Source organism: Lagopus leucura, unplaced genomic scaffold (assembly GCF_019238085.1).
Source record: "Lagopus leucura isolate 7727_CA_CO unplaced genomic scaffold, USGS_WTPT01 Super-Scaffold_100001, whole genome shotgun sequence".
NCBI classification, from domain to species: Eukaryota; Metazoa; Chordata; class Aves; order Galliformes; family Phasianidae; genus Lagopus; species Lagopus leucura.
Genome location: NW_024962262.1, coordinates 6,482,960 through 6,504,413, shown reverse-complemented (window position 1 = coordinate 6,504,413; position 21,454 = coordinate 6,482,960). Strand labels below are relative to the sequence as shown.

Sequence of the window (21,454 nt, the reverse complement as noted above, 5' to 3'; positions counted from 1 at the left end):
CTCCTTCTTGTCAGATGAATTACTGATTGCATTTAACAGGTGGGGAAATGAGTGCTGTAAGATCAAAGTCAACCATAGTCACTGAATTTGGGTGCAGAATTTGAACTGTGTGGGACTTGTTTGTCATTGTATTGTAATTGCTGTATGCAATTTTGTATGTTCAGAGCTTGGCTTTAATTGTTAATTGCTGCAAAATCGTATTCCAGGGTCTCATATACCTAAGGGGTGGGATGTGCTGGGGGAAGAAACTAAAAACCAGAATTATATAGCATCTGCAGTGCAGACTAGGACAACAAATGACACCATAGCCTTGTGGTGTCATTAGTACCCATGGTATCTTGGTAGATGGGCATCTTTAGGAACTTTAAACCTCTGCTGCTTGTGCTAGCAAAATCACTGTATAGATGAAGCTGATGTATCTTTATGGATCAGGAGTGGAAGGAATTAGTTGCATCTTGCAAGTTTCCCAAGTCTATAATGACAGCAAAGCAGTAGTGAGACTCAGGAATCTTGAATTCCAGTCTGCTTTTTTGTGCAAACTGTGGATTTGTAAATACAGACACATTTCCTCCTGCTCCCCAGCTTGACACGTCTGTTCTTACTCTTATAATGAAGTCTGTGTTTTGTTTTGACTTTGTCATCCCACATGCTTGAATCAAAGGCATGTTTCTTGGAAGGGTCTTCTGGAGGTCACCTAGTCCATCCTTCTGCTTGGAGGTGACTGTCACCATCATTGGATCGGATCAGTCATACTTTTGCCTTGAGAACTTCCATTAGTGTACTCAAAGCTTCTCTGGTGCCTGTAGGTTATATGCCATCTGCTCAGCTCTTTCATGTTTTTCCAAGTGCCTTTTGAACTAGGAAGCCCCGAACTGAACACAGTGTTTTAGAACTGATAAGCAAGAGGCAGAGGGGGGATCTTCCGTCGATCCACTGTTTTTTCTCCATTGACCACTTTTTCCCTAATAAAAAATAGCATTTGTTCTTCTTTTAATGAGATTGCACCATTGATTCCATCTTCAGTTTGATATTTGCTACATTTTTACATCTTTTCAGCTGGGCTGCTCAACCAGTTACTTTCTATTCTGTACTAATGCATAGGTTCTTTTTGCACCAGATGGAGAGCTTGGCACTTTTCCATGTTGAACTTCACTTAGCCCAGTGCTCAGATTTCTCTGTATCCTCCAGGACACTGAGCCCTAATGTTAGGTATGTCTGTCTTTGCTACCAGTGTGGTGTCAGCTTTAAGTTCTGCCTCATGATCCTGGTTAATGGTGAAGATGCCCAAAGACTTGATTTCACTGTCTGTCCTGCTACTCTGCATGTACTGACTGGAAATGTCAGAAGCCTTAATACATTCAAAGGATATTGCATTAATTGCTCGGCCTCATCCACAAAGCCAGTAGTTTCATCACATAGTACAGTCTAGTCTGGCCACTGAAGTGTGATTTGTCTGTTGTAAATCTACCTTGACTTTTTGTAATGACCTTAATTTCCTTCACATGTTTGGAAGTAGATTCCAACAGAGAGCACTATGATTTCTCTGGAAGCTGATGTTAGGTGAGGTTGAGCAGCTCAGTTCCCTTGTCTTTCCTAGCCTCAAATATGGGCATAGCATTAACCTTTTCCTGGTCACTGGAGACCTCTCGTGATCTCACTGATTTATTACGTGCATTATTACATGTGTAGGCAGTTGCAGTATAATATCTCTGCTTCTGCCCTAAAATTCTAAGTGGATTTCTTGGTTCAGTCTTTCTCTCTTTTCTTCTTAGGATTACCTTGTCTCTGTGTCAGCTGCTGGTGTGGTCTCATTCCCAGGTTAATTGTACTGATTTCTTTGTTGTGCTTCACTCTTTTGCCTTGCCCCTGTTTCTTCTGGTGACAGCTGTGAGTTGCTTATTGCAATTTGTACCGCTATGCTTCCTAAGTCCTTCCCATTTTAGGCCAGTTTTCTTCCTTCTGTTGCTGTTCTTAATGTTGTGCTGGGAGAAGCACATTCTTATAATGCACTGCATTGGTTGGTGCTAATCCAGATTGCTTCAACTGCAGAAATGCTCTATTCCTGCAGAAGGAATAGAGTTATTGCAGTGGGAATCTTTGCTTTTTCTGCTCTGCTTTGTACAAACCCAAGTGCTTTTTACTTCTGTTTTCTGTGCACTTGATGTCTTAAAGTCCTGCAACTTTGATGAATTCGGGAGGAAAAAAAATAGGTAGAAGAAAAGCAGATAACGTACTTTGCCAGATAATGCTCCCTCAATCCAAAGCACTTCAGAGAAAAGCTTGGAAAATGCTTTGTTTCCTTTGCTTTGGAAGTGATTTTGCAGTTTAGTTAGCAACATTCTACACCATTTGCCCAGGTGGGTACATAGTGATGGTATCTTTAGTCCAAGTAGCAAAAATGTGCTGTAATTTTAAGTAGTTGGTAATGTGATCTTAAGAATGTAAATGCCATGGGAAAAAGATTTAAAAGAAGACTTTGATTTTTTAGGATGTTTTGCAAATAAACTTGGCAGCAATTCCAATTTTCCATTCCTCTATAAATAGATCAATGTGAATTTGTGTAAAATTAGCTTAATAGGGTTGAAAAAACAAATATTGGCATAATTGACAATGTACGTTTGAAATTAAATCTGTTGTTAGGCAATATAAGAGAGTATTCCAGAAAGAGAATACTGCTGCTGGAGTGAAGAGCTTCTGGATCTTGTGAGTGGATGGGTTAAGTAAGTATTTACAGCTGTGGATGGGTTAAATAAGTATTTAGAGCTGGGTGTAGAAATATTTTTGTGCTATTGTTTCTAATTCTGTGTTTCTTTAAAAATGCTGCCTGTAATAGTGGTAACAACATCACAGAATCATCGAATGGCCTGGGTTCATAAGGACCACAATGATCATTTAGTTTCAACCCCCTGCTATGTGCAGGGTCACCAACCAGCAGGCCAGGCTGCCCTGAGCCACATCCAGCCTGGCCTTGAATGCCTCCAGGGATGGGGCATCCACAGCCTCCTTGGGCAACCTGTTCCAGTGTGTCACCTCCCTCTGTGTGGAAAAACTTCCTCCTGATACCTAACCTAAACCTCCCCTGTTTCAGTTTAAAGCTATTCTGCCTTGTCTATTGTAAATCTACCTTGACTTTTTGTAATGACCTTAATTTCCTTCACATGTTTGGAAGTAGATTCCAACATCGTTTACATTGATTATTGAATCATTTACAAGTACTATGTAAATAGCTTAGTAGTACTACAGATTTTTGAAAACTGTTTAGTTACAGTCTGTTTTTTCCTTGTTTGTATGATGAATTAGATATTTTAAATAATTTATTAGATTCTAAGATATCTTAACTGTAAAGTTATTTATCAAGGTAGGCTGACTGACGTGCAGAGTGTGGAACTGTTTTGAAGAACTGGATTTAAAGCTGGTGCATGGGTGCATGTGGATATGTCCATGCTGGAAAAAACATGTATTAGTTTGCTGTCTAGTTAATATGAGCACTTGAACTTCCAGATGAGTTTTGTGTGTAGAAATGATAACTTGCATTAGATCAACTAGATTATCTAAAAGAAAACCTAAGTGAGCTGCTGTGATTTTTCTATCTGCTTCAGTGTCACTGTGCTGTTAGACTTGGAGGCGAATGTTCTATTGCATGGAATGTCCTGTAAATGGATGCAGAGGAGCTGGTTTGCAGTGGTTGGTTATTACTGCAACTTGTGTCACACGTGCGCGTACCGATGCTACTGATCTGCAGTTTGACTTTCCTGTTAGAGAGTTATCTTCATTGTTTTTCCTTTCTCACCTCACAGCAGTGGAATCACCTCTTTGTGAGATTAGATTCATTCTTTGCATAGGTGAGCTTTATTGTTTTATGAGCCTAGGATAAATTTTATTTCCAAATACATCTTAGAAGTGCGTAAATTATTCCACGTGAAGTTGATGTTTTGAGATTTTACAAGTTGAAATAGCACAGCTTCTAAAAGAGATGATTGTTAGACTTTGAAAGTGTTGTTTTATGACTTCATGCCAAAGTTATGAAACAGGCTCTGAACATTGGCATCATATTTGAAGCTCTAGTTCATTAGCTCATTACTTGGAGATGGTGTGTGTGTTGTATTTGGGGTAAGGATTCTGTTGCCCTGTCATCTTTGGGAGTCAATCTGCTGCTGCAGTTAGGTAGTTTCAGTTTCATTCTTGTACAGTTCACTGTATTAAATCTGCTAGCTGGTTATATAGGTTCATAAATTGTGGTACGTTCTGAGCATTGAGAAATAGTAATAAAGTATTTCAGGAATGAATTGTGTTTATGGGTTTGCAAGATTCCTAACCCCTTGTAGTGTTTCCTTATTGCAAGGACTGTTGTGGTTTGGAAAATACAGAGGAATTTGAGTAAATGAATTACTTTACAGAACTCTGAACAGTTTCTGGAAATGATAATACGCATGAGTGCCCCATTGATTGCTGTGTTCGTTCATCAGTTGAAGAATCAGGTCCCAGCTATTAGTTCTTATCTCCTTTATTAAGGAGGGCGGTTCTTATTCTCTGTTACACATGCACATGCATTGGGCACACAAGAAGTGAGTGTAGAAGCTGGATCCAGTTGTTTGGAGCATTATTAGCTGGCAAATTAGGGTACTGAAAATATGAAAATTGGGCCGTGTGTGAAATCCTGGCAAGATAACTTAGGAAATGTGCATTCCTGTTAAGTGTTCTATGTGAAACAGGAATTGGTATTAGAAGAGAATGCTGGTTTTTATGCTGTATGACTCACTGGTGCCATTTTGTTTATTTGTGCTCTCCTACCAGTAAAATACACATCCTACCAAAAGGTGAAGACTCAAACAAAAATACTGACTGAATGATGTCCAGCAAAGTGGCTGTAATTTTGTTGTATCATACTCTGCTTTCTGAAAGAGCACTGGTCTTTATTTTGAGGTAACCTTGTACCCTGGAATAGGGAGAAAGAACAAACAGGAAAAAATGGATCGGAGGCATCTTTGGCCATTTACTTCACAGACGCATTATTTGTAGTTCCTTCTGTTCCCCATTAATTTTGTTTTTGTTGTTAGGAAATCTCCATGCTTTAAAGGCGAGAATAACCAACAACTTAATTGTAGGACAGTAAACATATAGGAATATAAACAATATACTACAGTGTTTTTAATTTTTTAAATTGTTGTTATGTAAAATTGGATTTATTTTTCTTCCAGCTGCGTTTTTAATGCAAATCTCTATCTGTAACCAATGTGAAGTTGGGCCGTTCAGTCTTTAACTATGAGCTCTGCAAGGTGTATTGTTGATGACATGGCAATTCACAGCACCTTCCTTGTGTGGGAATTAAACTTAAGTAGCTCTCCCTGCAGCTATTTAGAGCTAACATGCATTTCTTGCCTTGGGTTGTTTGGGATTTGGCCAGCTCTCCTCTGTTCCTGGCACCTCAGCAACAGTGTATCATGTATGCTGCTGGGGCAGTTTTCTTCTTGTAGCCTTTGGGTACAGTGCCTATTTTTGAGTCTGAGTAGTTGCTGCAGTTTCCATCAGGCAGTGGAATCCAAGAGTCTCAGTGGGATATAGATGCTCTGTGGCAATGACTGGCTGTTTTTATAAATTGGAATATACTATAGAAAGCAAGAACAGTCATGGGATCAGACTTGTAGATCTGAGTGAAAGGAGAGTTATCTCCATTTCACAGGATTTTCCTTTAAGCACCAATTTCCAGGGATTTCCTGAAAGTTTGACAGAATAGAGATTACTCACTGGGTTGGATTAATGTAGGTTTGATCACGTGTATGAAGTTCTGATGTTGCTGATCAACCAGGGGGGGAGGAGGCTAACCCCACCTGCAACTTTACTCGTTGGTTTCTCTGATTCACAGGTATTTCTTGGGCAATACTGAGCATGAATTTTAGTTAACTCCAAAAACTAGCTCAGTTATGCCTCTCAGTGGTTTAACTGTTGCATTTCATGCTAATGCAAATAGAGAATTCTAGAGAAGTTTAATGGATTTGTGCAATATTCTTTCATCGCTCATTGCAATAACTAATCTAAATCATTGCAGTAACTAATATAATAATCAGAAACATTACCAATATTGTGAAATATTATAAAACGGATAAAAAACTTGTTAACAATATACTTTACAACCACTTCTGAGATTTCCTTTTGCCTGAGTTGAATTCCCCCAGTGTCTTTTGTTCTTTATGTTGAAGCTGTTTTCATCTGGCTTCCTGCTGTAATTTTTAGTGTTAGGTTATTCTGACCCACAGACGAAATAAACTTCTAGTATATCTGTGCTGCTTAAAAATGGCAGGCCTGAAAGACTGGGTAAATGTAAAATTCACACTGCAATCCGTTTTACTTTCTAATTTTTTAGGATTCTAGTTTGGATCTCTGCATTTTATTCATTTGCTAACTGTTTTGATTTATCCGAGCATTTCTTCCCCTTTCATTTCACCCATCAAACTCATGCCCTGTTGCAAGTCACCATAAAATGGCATTTCCTCAGGAAGCCAGGCTAACCCACTTTAATCAAGTGATTTAAGTGGTTCAAGAAGCGATTGTTTTTCTCCTGATTTGAAGTTTAATACGTGCAGGGATAATAAAACGCGTGCTTTTCTATCGCCTTGTTAACCCTGAAGTGTGAATGACAGCAATTAAAAACTGTATCTTAAATTTCTTGTCACCTGTGTGACTGGAACTGCAGTTCTAAAGGATGGGGTTACCCCTGTAGCAGCTCACTGCTGCTACTAGAGAAGGTCTGTATTGATCTTCTTTCATCACTTTCCTTGTGTCATCTTGTTGGGCCTTCACTTGAGTAAGTACAAATGCTAAAGTTTCCAAAATTTGGCACAGGAAAAAAAAAAAAAAAAGAAATAAGGGTCACTTTTTTTCGGAGTAACTTCTCAATGCAGGGAGTTTCATTGCTGAAGAAAAGGTGGGTGTGAGTGAGATTGTGTGGCTTGGATTGGGGCAGAAGACAGAAATTTCGTAGAAATGGAATTACAGAAGAGTATGCATCCTATATTGAAGGAATAAACATAGAAATTCCTATTCCTCCAATATAGGATGCAATCTGTAATCCTGACTTTTGTTAGTAGCACAATCCCGAACTTTTATTGTGATGCTCTATTTTTCCCTGAAAATATGGAAATTGCTGAAAACATTAGAAGTTTTCTTTTGCTGTTCCTATTCAGTGCATATTGTATGTGCAAGAAACATGAACAGTGGGCAGAAGAATGCTTGCTTAGAGGAAGAACTATGTAAGCATCCAGTTCATTTCTCAGTTTATCCAGGTCCTGTGATCAGATCGGTTCCTAGAGATAATTACAGATAAGAACTGATATGGCAAATGTTAACAAATATGATAAATGACCAGTAGGTGCTCAGAACCTATTGTGGCAGAGCCATGAAGTAGGTGGCTACAAACTTCTAAGTTGGAGAAACAACAAATACAGAAGTAGAGAGGGGGGAAAAACACTGCTTTAATCTGAATTGAAATTAATAGTATACTTACGTTTTTCCAATACAAAATATTTCAGATTTTGCAAGAATCTCAGAAGTACGGCACTGATTTATTTTAGCTTTATTGTTTTTTGGGGGGTTTAATATGAAAAATAAATCCTGTAATATTTTGCATTTCCCTTTTCTCAATAGTTTTCTGCTCGATCACAGCCGTGATGGCGTTGCACTCAGCACCGATGATTACTTTCGTCAACAAGATGGATATACATATAATGCTGCTCAGCTGGGGGATGCCCATGACTGGAACCAGAAGAGAGGTTTGAATGAAATGAAATTCTATTAAATCACTCTTCTATTTAGAAAACAGAAGTAAAGCCAAACATGTGTGTGCTAATACTATATATGAGATGGGGCATGTATGTGTGTGTGGAAGTGTAGGAATGTGTGTATATAAAACTGTCAGAGTATACGTATTTGTATCTTTATGTTATATTTTAATCAGTATTTAAACTTGTATTGGATTTTGAAATTGCAGAAGTGCAAATTCTAAGGGCAAAATCTTTTCTGTATGCTCTGATCTACTGATTTGTTACATCTGAGACTAATATCCTTGTGTCTGAATTGAACATCTTTTGCTGGCGTCAGCAGTGTCCTGTTTTTTCCAGAGTCTTGCCTGATGTGAGGTTTGTCCAAGATTTGTGGAAGAGTTTTTCTGAGGAAAACTTCAGTTTTCTTTTGTGGGTTAACACTTTCGTAAAGCAAATTACACCTAGCAGTTAAGGACTGAGTGAAGTAGGTACCCAAGGTACATCCAAGGAGGATGGGAAACAGGCTGATTCTCACCCTTTCTGTAGTAGTTTTGTAAGAATCTCTGTACATGTTTGATTCACTCCAAGGATAGGACAGACCTTTGCATGCAGATTAAGACATTGCAGAGTGAGATTAAACAGAAGCTTCCTGCAAGAGGAATGAATCCTTTGCATTAAAAGTTATTGAGAACCCAAGGATAAAGATGTCTGCAGGACGGTGCAAATATTTTCCCCTTTTCTTCCATTCTCACCCTAATAAAAATTTTATGATGCACTGGGGAAAAGTTACAAGTGAACAGTGAAGAGTTTTTTTGAGCAGTTATTGGAGTTGTAAAACTTGTAAGAAGCCCTTTTGACATTGCATTGCAGCATTATCAGTATTTCAAAGGAAGTTACGAGTTGGCTGGGGAGCAGAAAAGCTGATCAGATTGAGTGACTGTGTGAGGGATTTAGGTGAACAGGAGTTAAAACTCTTGAATGTTTACAAGACAGTGAATTACCTATCCTTGATAACAACGCACGTTTGCATTTAATTTGTAGGTTGGGGGATCAAGTGCACAAATACAGCAAATGCTGGAATTAATTTGCCATTGTAACTTCAATGCAGTCTTTCTTCACAAGCTTTTGTAAATTTTGGCCCTTCGTTGGCAAATTGGTTATTCTCTCTATTAATCTTTGTATTCTTTATTAATCTTTCCTGAATGCCATCTTTCAGGGAAAAATCCTGAAGCCTGAATCACATCAGTCTGTCACTTGTGCAAGGTTAATGAAGCCAGAACAAAATATTGTTCAGTCTTCATGGCTTTGTCCACTGATTCCTAATTCTCTGATAGAACATACTTTATCTTTTTTTTCTGCCTTCCATCTCTGTGGTTACTTCCCAGCCTCTTTTCCTTTAGTTTCTTGTTTTATGGATTGATTTCATCAGGATAAATCCCTAGTTTTCAACAATAACTTAGTTGTTTTTTTTCTTCCTTTGGATACTTGCTTCATTCAATGTACAGATTGAGCAGTGTTTGTTGAATGAGTACATATACAACAGGTGTGTGTGTGTGTATACACACACACTGAATAATCCTCAGTACTCACTGTGGATCTCTCTTTTCATTTGATATATACTGTTTCTGACTCAGTTTAGCAAGACATTATTAATTCTCTTGGAAACTTTTACAACACTATTCTTATTTTGAGTTTCAATTATTTCAGTTCTGTCATCTAGTTCATCATCTTAAGTCCCATGTCAGCACTGGTGGTATTACATTATGAACTTTTTTTATTGGCAACCTAAGGCACGGTTGTTAAAATAACTTGCTGTCTTGGATGCCAGGCTTGGCAATTTGAGCATTGTTTGGGAAGTGTAGTAGTAATAGAACTTCACGTACTCAAATTTTCACTGTCTTCATATGAGTTCCTATCACTTCTGTAAATGATATCTGTGACTTTCAAAACTGACAGCTAGAAAATGAAGATCAGGCAAAGTAGTGGCTATTTGGAACGTTTAGGAACATTCACCAGAAGACAATCCTTCTTCATTGGCAGTCGTCCTGGCTTACCCATTATTTATCTTACAATTATCTCAAAAAAGAGGAATGCTGGAGTGATGCTGATGGTGTGATACATACCCCTAACTCAATCCTGGAACAAGTCTGTGTGCTGAAAGAGGTAGGAGACTATGAGAGGAAGTGGTGCACAAGCACGTGTGTGAAGTTCAGTATGGTAACACATGTATCCAGTAATTACTATGCAGCTAGCCTTGGATCATGCATTTCTGAAGGTACAGGGTTTTACTTTGCAGCCATGGTGCGTTTTTTATCTATTGTGCCCTTTTAATATGTCCTGAAAGGCAGACTAAACTCTTTCTTGCAAGGTCTTTGAAATGTGAAATTCTTGACATGTTTGTAACTCAGATCATTAATACTGCTTAGAACTAAATAAAAGTTAATCTTAAGCTAATCTTTTTTTTTTTTTTTTTTTTTTTTTTTAAATCTGTAGTACCAGAGCAGTTGATTTTTTTTTTTTTAATGGAATTCATCTTTGTGAGATTTCTTTAAACAGCAAAATAATTATTCTTTGGTTTATGGTTTGACAGAGGTCTTACTTTAATTGTGAGATGCTTTAGAGTTATTGTTAGAGGCATCTAATGCATGAATCTGATGTACTGTCACACATTAGAGATCTGCTTCTCCCTCTGGCTTAGTTTCAGGCTGCAGAAAGAACCTAATTCACAAAGTAGTCCTTTTCTAAAGATGTAAATGTAGCGTCCCTTTCTACGAAAGGCAGCGGAGACCTTTTCAAATCACTAGGTGAAGGAAATTAAAACAATGAAAATTAAGGTAGAACATTTGTCTCAAAAGCGAGGTACAAAAGAGTACCCTCTCTAAGTACTCTTTTGTAGGAGTTCTTTCTGCACTTCTGATGAGAATAGATTAATTGCTATCCTAGTTTCTCTGAAGTAGGTGTAGATGTCAAGCTGATATGATTGTAGTACTTGCATTTTTCAGTTGCTTGGGTAAGACTCCTGTATACCATTATGCAGAAGCTGGTTGACATAATCATGCTTTTTAGATATGTTGTACAACCCCTTTCTTAAGCATACCTTTTTGTCCTCCAGAGACAAATCCTGGTAACGAGAGTTAGGAATCCTCACAGAATGCTTTCCGGACTGACTGTGGGGGATGAGGGATTTAGAGGAATGAGTGCCTGATCTCAAGATCAGAGTTAGATTTTGCCTTGGTTGCAACTAGAACAGAGTTGATTTTCCTCATAGTGAATGGTATGGTGCTGTGTTTTGGCTTCAGGAGAAAAACTGCTGGCTACACACTGATGTTCAAGTTATTGCTGAGCAATGCTGTACCGAGCCAGGAGTGTTTCTGTTTTTCAGCTTCTCATACTGTCCTGCCAGTGAGGGGGCTGAGGGGTAGAAGGAGCTGGGAGGGGGGAGAGCCAGAACAGCTGACCTAAACCAGCCAAAGGGATCTTCCATACCATATGGCATCGGGTGAGGAAACCATAACACCCATGGGAGCTGGCTGGGGAGGCAGGCGCTGCTGAGGCATTGACACTGGTTGTGGGTAGTGAGCTACTGTGTTGCACATCATTTGTTTTGTAAATATATGCATGTATGTATCATTATCATTACTATTATTTCTCTCTTTGTTTTAGTAAACGGTTTTTATCTCAACCTATGAGTTCTGTTGTTTTTTAGTTTTTTTTTTATTTCTCTCCTCTGTCCCACTGGGACTGGGGAGAGTGAGTGAAAGGCTATGTAGTGTTTAGCTGTTTGCCAAGTTAAACCTCTACAGGTTTTTTAATGGATCTCACTAATATTTTGGATGTCTTTGTATAAATATTACATATTTCATGACGTTTTGTTGAGTAAGTTCACTACCTAGCCATAGGTCCCAGTTATGAATGCATCATGTGCTGCTGGTGAAGTTGGAGCCTGAATATGGTTTCATGCCAGGAGTCTCTTTAACACTCAACAGGGCACATACTTGGAGCAGCTCTGTCGTATTGTTTCAACAATTCCTATTTAACCCTTTGTATCAATTCACCACTGCCTTGGTTCTATGTTCCTTGCTTCATTTCTCTTACCTATTTGCTCATGTTACTTTACATTTCCATCTCTACTTTTCGTAGAACTGTGTGTTTCAATCAGACCAGATTAATGCAAAAACTTTCTTGCGTGTGTATTTGAATTATATAAAATTGCTTATTTACATGTAGTTTCTTTTGTTGCAGCCAAACAGGCGATGGAGCAGGGAAAATCTCCAGTTATAATAGACAACACTAATACTCAAGCCTGGGAGATGAAGCCATATGTGGAAGTGGTAGGTTTTATTCTGAAATTATACCATCTGTTACAGCTCTGTGAATTTACCTTCGTATGCAATGAGCTGGTCTGCTATGTGCAGAAACATCTTCCTTTCTTTGGTTTCTGAAGGGAGACTGCTTGTTGATGCAGTAAGGAAATGGTATGGCGATAGTCCAGAATGGTTTTAGGACAGATGTGATCTAATCTGCTGAGCCTGGACTGAAAGACAGGTTTGGGGCAAGTAAAATTCAGTGTGCTACAATGTATAGTTAACTACATTTGTTTATTGTAGTGGCCCATGAACTTCTTGTTATAGTTATTACTGTTCATATTTTATATAATACTACTCATACAAAACATTTTTCTTTGCTTGCTACAGGCTCTAGAAAAGGGATACAGAGTGGAGTTCCGTGAGCCAGATACTTGGTGGAAATTTGATCCTGAAGAATTGGAAAAGTAAGGTTTATTTTAGATAAATCATTGTATTTATTGTATCAAAAGATATAAAGAAATTTGCCCATGTAAAAACATATAGGAAGTTTATATTTTATCCAGTGTCTTATACTGAAAATATAATTTAACTATTTGTTTAAAATATGCTTTTTGAGACACACTAGACTTGTGGATATCAAAATATTGTCTTGTTGATTCTAGAAGTCAATATTAAAACTTTCTTGGAAGCAAATTAGGAAGTGATCAGCTATTGTAGAAAGTGCTTCTGCTGTAATGAAAAACTTAAGTTATCCTGGGAAACTTGTTGCTACGAAACAGACAATAAATAGTTAGAATGTAAGAAGAAATTAAGAGTGCCTCAATAGAAGTGCCTTATGTTTTCTTTCTTTAAATGTCTCTTCATCAGGGAACAGTACTGCATTCCAAATCAGTATAGATTAAATAGAAAGCTTGTGTTTTAGGCTATTCTATCACAGGATTTTGTGAAACTATTTCCAATCTTCAGAGCATTTAGATCTTTGAGTATAATTTTGGGCATAAGTTGTCGAGCCTGTGGGTTGTGAGAGTGCCTCAAAAGCTGTTGGTTATTCTTGGTAAATTTCTCTTTTGTCTCAGGCAGATCTTTAGGAATCTGAGAGGTACCAGCCCAACTTAGGGGACTTTCAGTGTTTGAAATGCAATTTAATACTTTCATGGTTGATAAAGTGTTCTCTTACTGTTCATGATTTTGTTTGTCTCCAGATGACTTGGTTTATCATTATTTCAGCTTTGTAAAATAGCCTCTACAAAACACCACGTGTGTAATACCTGTGTTACTGACTGAGACTTCATTTTTTTTGTGTGTTCTTGATAAATCTTCTAAAATGTTCTTCTTTTAGTCCTAAGCTACTTGTGATTTATTGTTAGGGATGGAGTCTCTCTCTTTGAGATGAGTTCTAATAAATTTTTCTAGTTTATGATACAGCACTGCAAAGTTAGGAAGGAAGCTGTTATAGTAATCAGGCATTTCTAAGATGTTCAGTGTGAGATTTCCTTTGTATGAGACAAACTAGAATTTTCTAGGAAAATGGGTGTTTTCTCATGAATAGGTACAAAGTTAAAGCAAAAAGAGAAATGTTATTGTTATCATTGGATTTCTTTGTCTGGTCATTAATTGTAAGACCAAAATCCCTAACAAAATGAAAGGAAAGCCCTTGAACTATGAAGTGATTTTACCTTGTGAGTTTTCTGGAACTTTTTTGGCCAATCCAGTTGCTTTATGTATTTGAATAGATGTGCAATAAACTTTGTTTATTGGGAGTTTAGGAAAAGTGGAGATGTGGTATTTTGTTCTGCAAGTTCATGTTGTTGTTTTCCCTATGTAGTGTATTTAGGAAATAGATGATAGAGGAGTTACTGTAGTTTGGGGATTTTCCCCTTACACTGAGCTCGACATTTTGTGCACTACCTGGGTAAATACTACTCCATAAATCCTATTAATTGTCTGGAGTTGTGCATTCTGATTCCCTCCTAAGTCACTATTTACAGTCTTTGTTTCTGCTTGGAATAAAACCAAGCTAGCTTGTACTTTACCTAGCCAAAGTATTTTGAATATATCCTTCTTTTTTTTTCTCTTTTCCCTCCTTTCTCCCTTCCCTCTTTTTTTTTTTTTGGTGGCACTGTCTGATAGAATTGTTCATAACATTTATTCAGTACTAGATTATCCTGATATTCTAGGAGTCTTGTGTTTTTCTAGATACCTTTATTAAGTCGTTTCTGCCACAGCCTAGTGTTTAAGAAATAAGAGCAAAGCCTTACTGAAAGGAAAAGAGACTAAGTTGACACTAGGTGAATGCCTGATGTCAGGAACATGATAAATGTGCATTCAGTGTCTTCTTCCTCATGTTGATGAGGTACATATTGTCTTTAGACTCACTTGTGTGTGATTTTTTTTTGCTTCTAGTTTAGTGTTCTTCGCATAGCTTGTGGAAACGTCTTGACGTCCCACGTGTGTGTCTTGTAACATGTCTTAAGCACTGCCACTAAGTTTTTAGACCCCTTATGTAAAGGATTTTGTACTTCCAGATGTAATTTTTAGGTAATTCTGAAAACTGCAAGTCGGAACAAACAAGTGGCACCTTGGTTGAAGAGAGATGTTTTAAGAGCTTACTTAGCAGTGGATGAAAACATTACCCTCTTTCAGAGAGCTTTTATGATTTCTGAGTAGGAGGCAGAACATGGAGGTGTGCGTTTGATTCAGACTTCTGGCAAATAACAGATATCCTGTCAAAGCAGTATTTGAGGATAGATGTCAAAGTTTACCTGTTGAATATATAAACAGAAGTGAAATGCAAGCAAACGAAATATATTCGTTTTTCTTCAGTGTGATCATAGAACTGCAGTTTGGCATTGACTTCATTGAACTTGTGCTGATGTTTTATTTTTTATTTTTAGGTAGTAATGTCTATGTAGTATTATTTTATCAATAGATTGGGGTGCTCTGCGTGGCAAGATTCTTCTAATGTAGAAGCTTTTAATAGTGACAGAACCTGGCTGTTATCAACAGATAAAGCTTTCAAAGTCTAACTGTCTGCTAGGAGATATTGCTGGTACATGTGTTGGTGAAGGACGAGATGCCTTTATGTTCCTTTGGTGTAGCCAGGCTGCCAAAAAGATTAGGGAAGATATACCAAAGGAGGATGTGCTGTCTTGATCTTTTTCTAGAGTCAGTTCTGTTGCAGTGCTGGTAATTCTCTGACACTCAGTTTGTGCATTAACCTCATTGTTGTGTTTTTAGGGGAGGCTGAAATTCTATTAATGTGAGTTTTGAGTTGTTATTCCATAGGTGCTGAGAAAATAGAAGCATTACAATGTAATTTCTAGTGTCTCAGGTTCTTAATAGGCCCAGTTCTCTCTGGAAGCAGTGGTTGTTCACTGCTGCAAGAACAGATTGTCTCTTTTGGCTGCTTTGATTCTTTCCCTTATCTGCCATATCTGTCCTTTCTGTGTCTATTTCTAAATTTGAAACAAGTATCAGTAAAAATAGTAGATACAAGTATGAGCATGCACTGCTTGTTTTAAAAAATAATTTTAAAATGTTTCTCTTCATTTCCCTTAGTTTCATTGATGAGAAAATATTCTGTCTCTAAGTCTTGAAATCATATAGTTCCATTTCTGATGCTAGTTTATTTTCCCAAATAATAGAGTAATAGTCTATAAGGCATTAATCTCTCTACTCGTTAGCTAGTATACAATATAAAATCTTAAGAATAAATAGGAACAAAAATGTTTCTAGGGCTGCTTAGGTATGCTGTCCTGGTGAATAACAGCGGGTTTCTTTATAAAGAAGAATGGCTGTATTGTTTCCTGGTACTTAGTGCTTTCAGTGGTGAATTATTAAAAATAAAATAAGCATTAATGCAAATTGAATACTGAGAGAATTAGAATAGAGTGTAAAAAAGTTTTAATTTGAAATGCTATAAAGTTTCAAATTAAAATTTATGCAATCACTTGACTTAGTTGTATGTATGTTTTTCAATTATGTAAAGATTACTGCTAAGAAATACAGGAAAATACATCTGGTTCTTTTAGAAATGAGAAGCAAGGAGAAAAATTGTGAAATAAGTTGGTTTTTTTTTTTCTTATAGACTGTAAACATAACCATACCAGGCAATTCATTTAAATTTTTGTTTTTGTAGGAGGAATAAACATGGGGTCACTCGTGAGAAGATTGCTCAGATGTTGGAACGATACGAATATCAAATATCCATACCTGTTGTCATGAATTCAGAGTTACCTCCTCACAAACACACACAGAGGCCACCTCTGCAGCGAAGACATAGGTGGGGAGGCAATACAGACTCATGGAATTCTTTCAGTGTTTCCAGTAGCCAATAACACAGTTGCAGTGTTTGCAGTGATAAAAATCTGTTACTTCCCCTTCTAAAAAACATCACCACCTCCAATAAACCAGTGGATTTTCTGGTTTAAATAGGCCTGGTTCGAGACCATTTCTTTCTGGAGGTTGTTCCTTTAGTGGACTTTCATGTAAATAAAATTGTACATTAAATGTTTTTAAAAGCTATATTTATTACAGTTGTAATAAGTTTGATTTCAGTAAAATATTTGATACGAGGTGTAGCGTAGTCTTTCTACAGAAACCTAAGACAAAGATGTTTTCATACAACAAATAACTGTACAGAAGGTTTTCTTTAAGGAAGGTCCTGTTAGATATCTTTGGAAACTCAGTCCCAAAAGAAGAGATTATTTATGTATTAATCAATTTTAATGATTCTCATTATCTTTGATGAGACTTTGTTTTTTTTAAAAACAATGATGTCTCGGGTTGTGCTTATGTTTAACTGGTAGATATTGCCAAAAGCTGTTGGCAAAAAGAAGGCATGTATTTTGTGGCTCATCTCAGAAGCTCCCCTCAGCTGAAGCAACAGTATTCACCAGCCTTAAACTCTGTGATCTCGATTTCTTTTTTAATTTATTTATTCATTCTCAACAGCAGATTATAGAATACGATGGTGTCTGCACACCGTTGACCTTTTTGTGTCTAAAAAAACCTAAATTTTATCACTGCAGGCGAAATTCATCAAGTCTTTCTTAGCCCATTTCTTTCATCTAAAAATGAAGCATTTAATTAAGCTGTCAGATCTCATCAGTTGGGGTGCATCCATTCAATGCAAGTAATGGGTATACCTCTGTAAAACCAGATTGTGCTCTTTGGCACAGCCAACGTGATCTGTTCAGCACATAACAGCAAAAGAGCCAGCATGGAGATAGACTAATTTATTACTTTTTTTTTTTTTTTTGCTTAAAAACTGATACATTCATAAGCTTTCACTTTGCTTGCTTTCTAACTGCTTTCTGTATTAATAAAATATATTTGTCTTCAGTGTTGTTTCAGTAATTCAGTGCAAGTTTTTTATTCTTAAGCTTTTATGCAGATGAGCGCTGCTGTTAACCTGTTGGCTGAAACAACTCTTCAGCTCTGTGTTTGATTTTCTAAAACACTGAATGAGTAGATCTTGAAGGCTTGTGAAGAGTATGAGAACCTAGCTCAAACCATTCTGTTGTCTGTTTTGTTATTATTACAATGTAATAGTCATCAGAATTTGGAGAATTGTGAAGCCAGCATGGTTTCCGTTTTTTACTTATAGGCAGTGTGTCATAGGGGCCCTACAAGGTGCTTTATCTTTAAAGTCTGAATAACAAAACCTGAAAATCCAGGTATGTAACAAAGTATCTTTCTGTGGTTTTTCACAACTACTGTGCAAGTCTACACTTGTACAATTTAACCCGTGTCAAGAATAATATTTTTCTAAGGGATTTGATTAACTGCAGGAGTTGAAGTGTGCAGTTTCACATTTAAATAGTTGCTGTAATGATTTGAACAATAATGCAAGTAGTGCATGGATTCTTAACATATTGAACCATGTATACTTTTTTTTTTTTAAAAAAAGCTCTCACTTGTTATTTAACATTGACACCAATTGTGTTACTATATCTTAATTTCCATGGTCACCTTTTCCCTGTCTCAAGAGAATTGTGGAAATAATTGTCAATGATCCGTAATGCTTTAATTATCTACATGTTCTTATATTTCAGTATAAAAGTACACTTCAAATTAGAAGTTTAATTTTTTTTGAGAGAGAGACTCATCTAATTTATTCACGTGATCTGTGGTACCTTAAACCATGATAAAGGGATGAAGTAAAGTGCTGTTCACAGAGCGTGCTGAGATATTACCAAAAGGTAATCAGTGAAAAAGTACTGTAAAAAAAGGTAACCATCTTCTGTTTTTAGAGGAAATGGGCTTTTTTTAAAAGCAGTTTTTAGTTGACACTGAAGTTCTCTCTAACTAAAAATTTGGATTTAAGTAGACATGAATTATTACTGCTTTAAAAGGATGGAGCATTTCCATGATTTAATGCTTTAATAAATTGTTGTGGATGGGGAGCAGTTCTGACATGCAGAGGCGTGTTGATCAGCGTAGGCTTGCTGTTTGCAAAAGACACATAACAAGAATAGAGTGCTTTGCAACTTGTCACAGAATCAAAGAGTTATTGGGAACTGCTTAATCTGTAATGCTGTATTCCAAGGTAAGTGCAGCGACGTAACAGGTAAAAACACAATTGTTATTTTACAGTATGTTCACGTTTTGTGAGGGTCTCACGTTTGTGGTTTAAGCTACTAACTGCAAGTGCATGCATCTGAGACAGAAGTTGCTTTCTTGTCACTGATGGCATATTATACTATGATACAAATATGGGAATAAAAATGAGGATATGAAATACACATGCTGCAGGTGTTGAATTTCTCCTTGCAAGTGAGGAAAATGTCTTATTTTGCCAACAAGTACATACTAGAAATGTAAAGACTCTTTTCAGTTAGAACTCAGTTCCATTGGATTTGAAATCTAATTATTTTTATTATCCAGCATAGTGTTTATGCAGTACACCTATTGATTTGTCAGACATCACAGGTGTGTTGCTATTGTTTTCTTTTGTTTCTGATTTCTAAAGAATTGCTAGTTCACAGCATTTGATGAAATAGTGACAGAAATAGCAGGTAGAATGTAGAATGTTAGTGTAGCAAAGGCAGGTTCTGAGTATCTGCTGCATATTTCACACTAGTGAAGTGTTTGGTAAGTAAATTTAAACAGAAGAGTTCAGATGCTTAGCTGTAGTTTTACTTTCCTAATCATGACATTTAAATCAGTGAAACATGCATATTTTGTTAGCAGGCAGCTGATGTGTTGTTAATAAAGGGGCAGAAAAGCTCTAGTTTTACTGCTTGATCTAAACTTCTGTATCTTGATTTCCTGAAGTACTAAAAGCTTTGACAGATGATTTGATGTTACTTTTCCATTTACAGAAATAATAATAATAAACATCAGACCTAATGTAACAGCAGGTTTTTGGTTGTTTTCAAATATGATGTTACATGGTGTCCTATTAAGCCTTCTGTTCTGGTGGCCGTGCCCCTTTAGGTTCGTTCTAGTCTATTTTGCTGTGCTGGACACTTTAAATTTGTTCTTTTTATTGTGGTGTTTTTTTGTTGTTGTTGTTTTTGGTTTTTTTCCAGTAAAGATGAAAGCCAGGGTTTTGTCTTACATGTTTTGTCTCCTGAAGCATTCTGCAGGGCTGGTACATTTTCGTTATTGCTCTGTAGTAGATAAGAGAAGATCGGGCTCTGTCTAGCTCATTTTTCTTTGATTGTTTTCTCTTTCCTGATGTAATTTAGAGTGTGTCAGTACTTTCCTTTTTTGAACTGACCAATATAATTCATTTTCAATGAGCTGCAAAAAGAAATATTTTCATCATTTTGCATTTGTCTGTGTGATACATGTCATTTGAACTCCTGCCTCCTTCCAGCAATCCAGTTAGTTGGAGGAAATTCTTTCCCTCTCTGCTGGTACATCATGAGATGTCTGTTGAGAACTGAGGGTTTTCCATGCAAAAGAAAAGAGACCTGTATTGCAACTCCTGGTAAGAAGCAATGAGACAACATAGTGTTGAAATGCAGTTCATAAAATTGAAATCAGATGGTCAATTTAAAAGTTCGGATGTTTTGTATAGGTCTGATATGTGAGAATACTTTTCCTCAATGTTTCTTCAGTGACATTTTTCATTATTTTTTTCACCGTTGTTTCATTATTTTATCTTCTCATCCTTCCAAAGCAAAAGCAAGGGCTGTATGGCTTTGCTGAAATACCATAATCTTTGTTAGATTTAAGCTCTATTTTATTTCCTAAATGAGAATCTGCTGATACATCAATTTAGGGTTTTTGTTTTTCTCTGAGTAAGCTAACTGGCTTGGATAGCTGTAAATCAGCTTATATTCACTTTGCAGAAAAATATGGGCTTGCAGCAAGAGTGGGGCTGGTCTCTTCTCACTGGTGACAGGTGACAGGATGAGGGGAAATGGCCTCAAGTTGTGCCAGGGTAAGTTTAGGTTGGATATCAGGGAAAACTTCTTTACAGAAAGGGTTGTTAAGCACTGGCATAGGCTGCCCAGGGAGGTGGTTGAGTCACCATCCCTGCATGTGTTTAAAAACCATTTGGATGTGGTGCTCAGGGACATGATTTAGCAGAGGGTTGTTAGAGTTAGGGTAGGATGGTTAGGTTGTGGTTGGACTCGATGATCTTTAAGGTCTTTTCCAACCTGAGCTGTTCTGTGATTCTGTATGGATAACGTAGCTGTTTTTAAGGTGTGTGGAAGATAAAGCAGTACATTATATAAGAGTTTATTGGGGTCACATCACTTACATTTTTATTTTTGTGGTAACAGAAAAGCAGCAAGTGATGTCCTTGGCTTTGGGTAGGCTGTGACAGGTTGATCAAGAATAATAGAAGTATTGAGAAGTATGGCATCTGGAACGAGTCTTTGCATTTCCTTTTAGATGAAAGAGCTATTTTCCCATTGAGAGCTGCTCCTTCCTTTCTCAGGTAGGCGATCCTTGACCTTGTAATGTGTACCTTACTGCTTCATAGTGCTCTAACTGCCATGTTCTGCTAAGTCAGGATGTGCTGTAACTATGAAGTAACTTTCTCAGCCCTACTTGCAGCCTTTTCAGTGGTGTTAAATATTTTTTTGCATCTTTGTCACATCTGCCCTTTTCTTGAGCACCTCCTGGGGTGGTGACTCCACCATCTCCCTGGCAGCCTGTTCCAACACCTCATCACTCTAAGAAGAAATTATTCCTCATACCCAACCTGACCCTCCCCTGGAGCAACTTAAAGCTGTTACCTCCCATCCTAATAGTTTACCAAACCTCTTTCCCACACACTGCTTGTGCCATGAACTTTCCAGTGGTTCACGGACATGCTTTGGAGTGGATTGGGTTATCTTACTTCTCCCCACTGAACTTTTTTCCTTGCAGTTTTACTCTGCTCGTGAAATGAATACATTGCTTTCCAAGATTCATGAAAACTAAAGT

The 21,454-nt window shown here is 37.2% G+C and overlaps 1 protein-coding gene across 11 annotated transcripts in view; it reads left to right on the top strand.

Moving 5' to 3' along the window:
* LOC122178411 (NEDD4-binding protein 2-like 2) overlaps positions 1-21,454 on the top strand; it is a 44,134-nt gene that overhangs the window by 5,757 nt on the left and 16,923 nt on the right. For 7 of the 11 annotated variants that reach the window (XR_006178319.1, XR_006178320.1, XM_042868576.1 and 4 more), the window contains exons 3-6: positions 7,642-7,766; positions 12,000-12,088; positions 12,452-12,528; positions 16,203-16,346. Coding sequence is in view for 9 of the 11 variants with exons in the window: in XM_042868576.1 (XP_042724510.1) it covers positions 7,642-7,766; positions 12,000-12,088; positions 12,452-12,528; positions 16,203-16,346 (435 nt within the window). In the remaining 2 variants the exon portion in view is untranslated. Of the gene's footprint in view, positions 1-2,640; positions 2,721-7,641; positions 7,767-11,999; positions 12,089-12,451; positions 12,529-16,202; positions 17,408-17,672; positions 18,807-21,454 lie in introns of those variants that run through there. The other 4 variants (XM_042868580.1, XM_042868585.1, XM_042868584.1 and 1 more) reach the window with 4 other exon arrangements.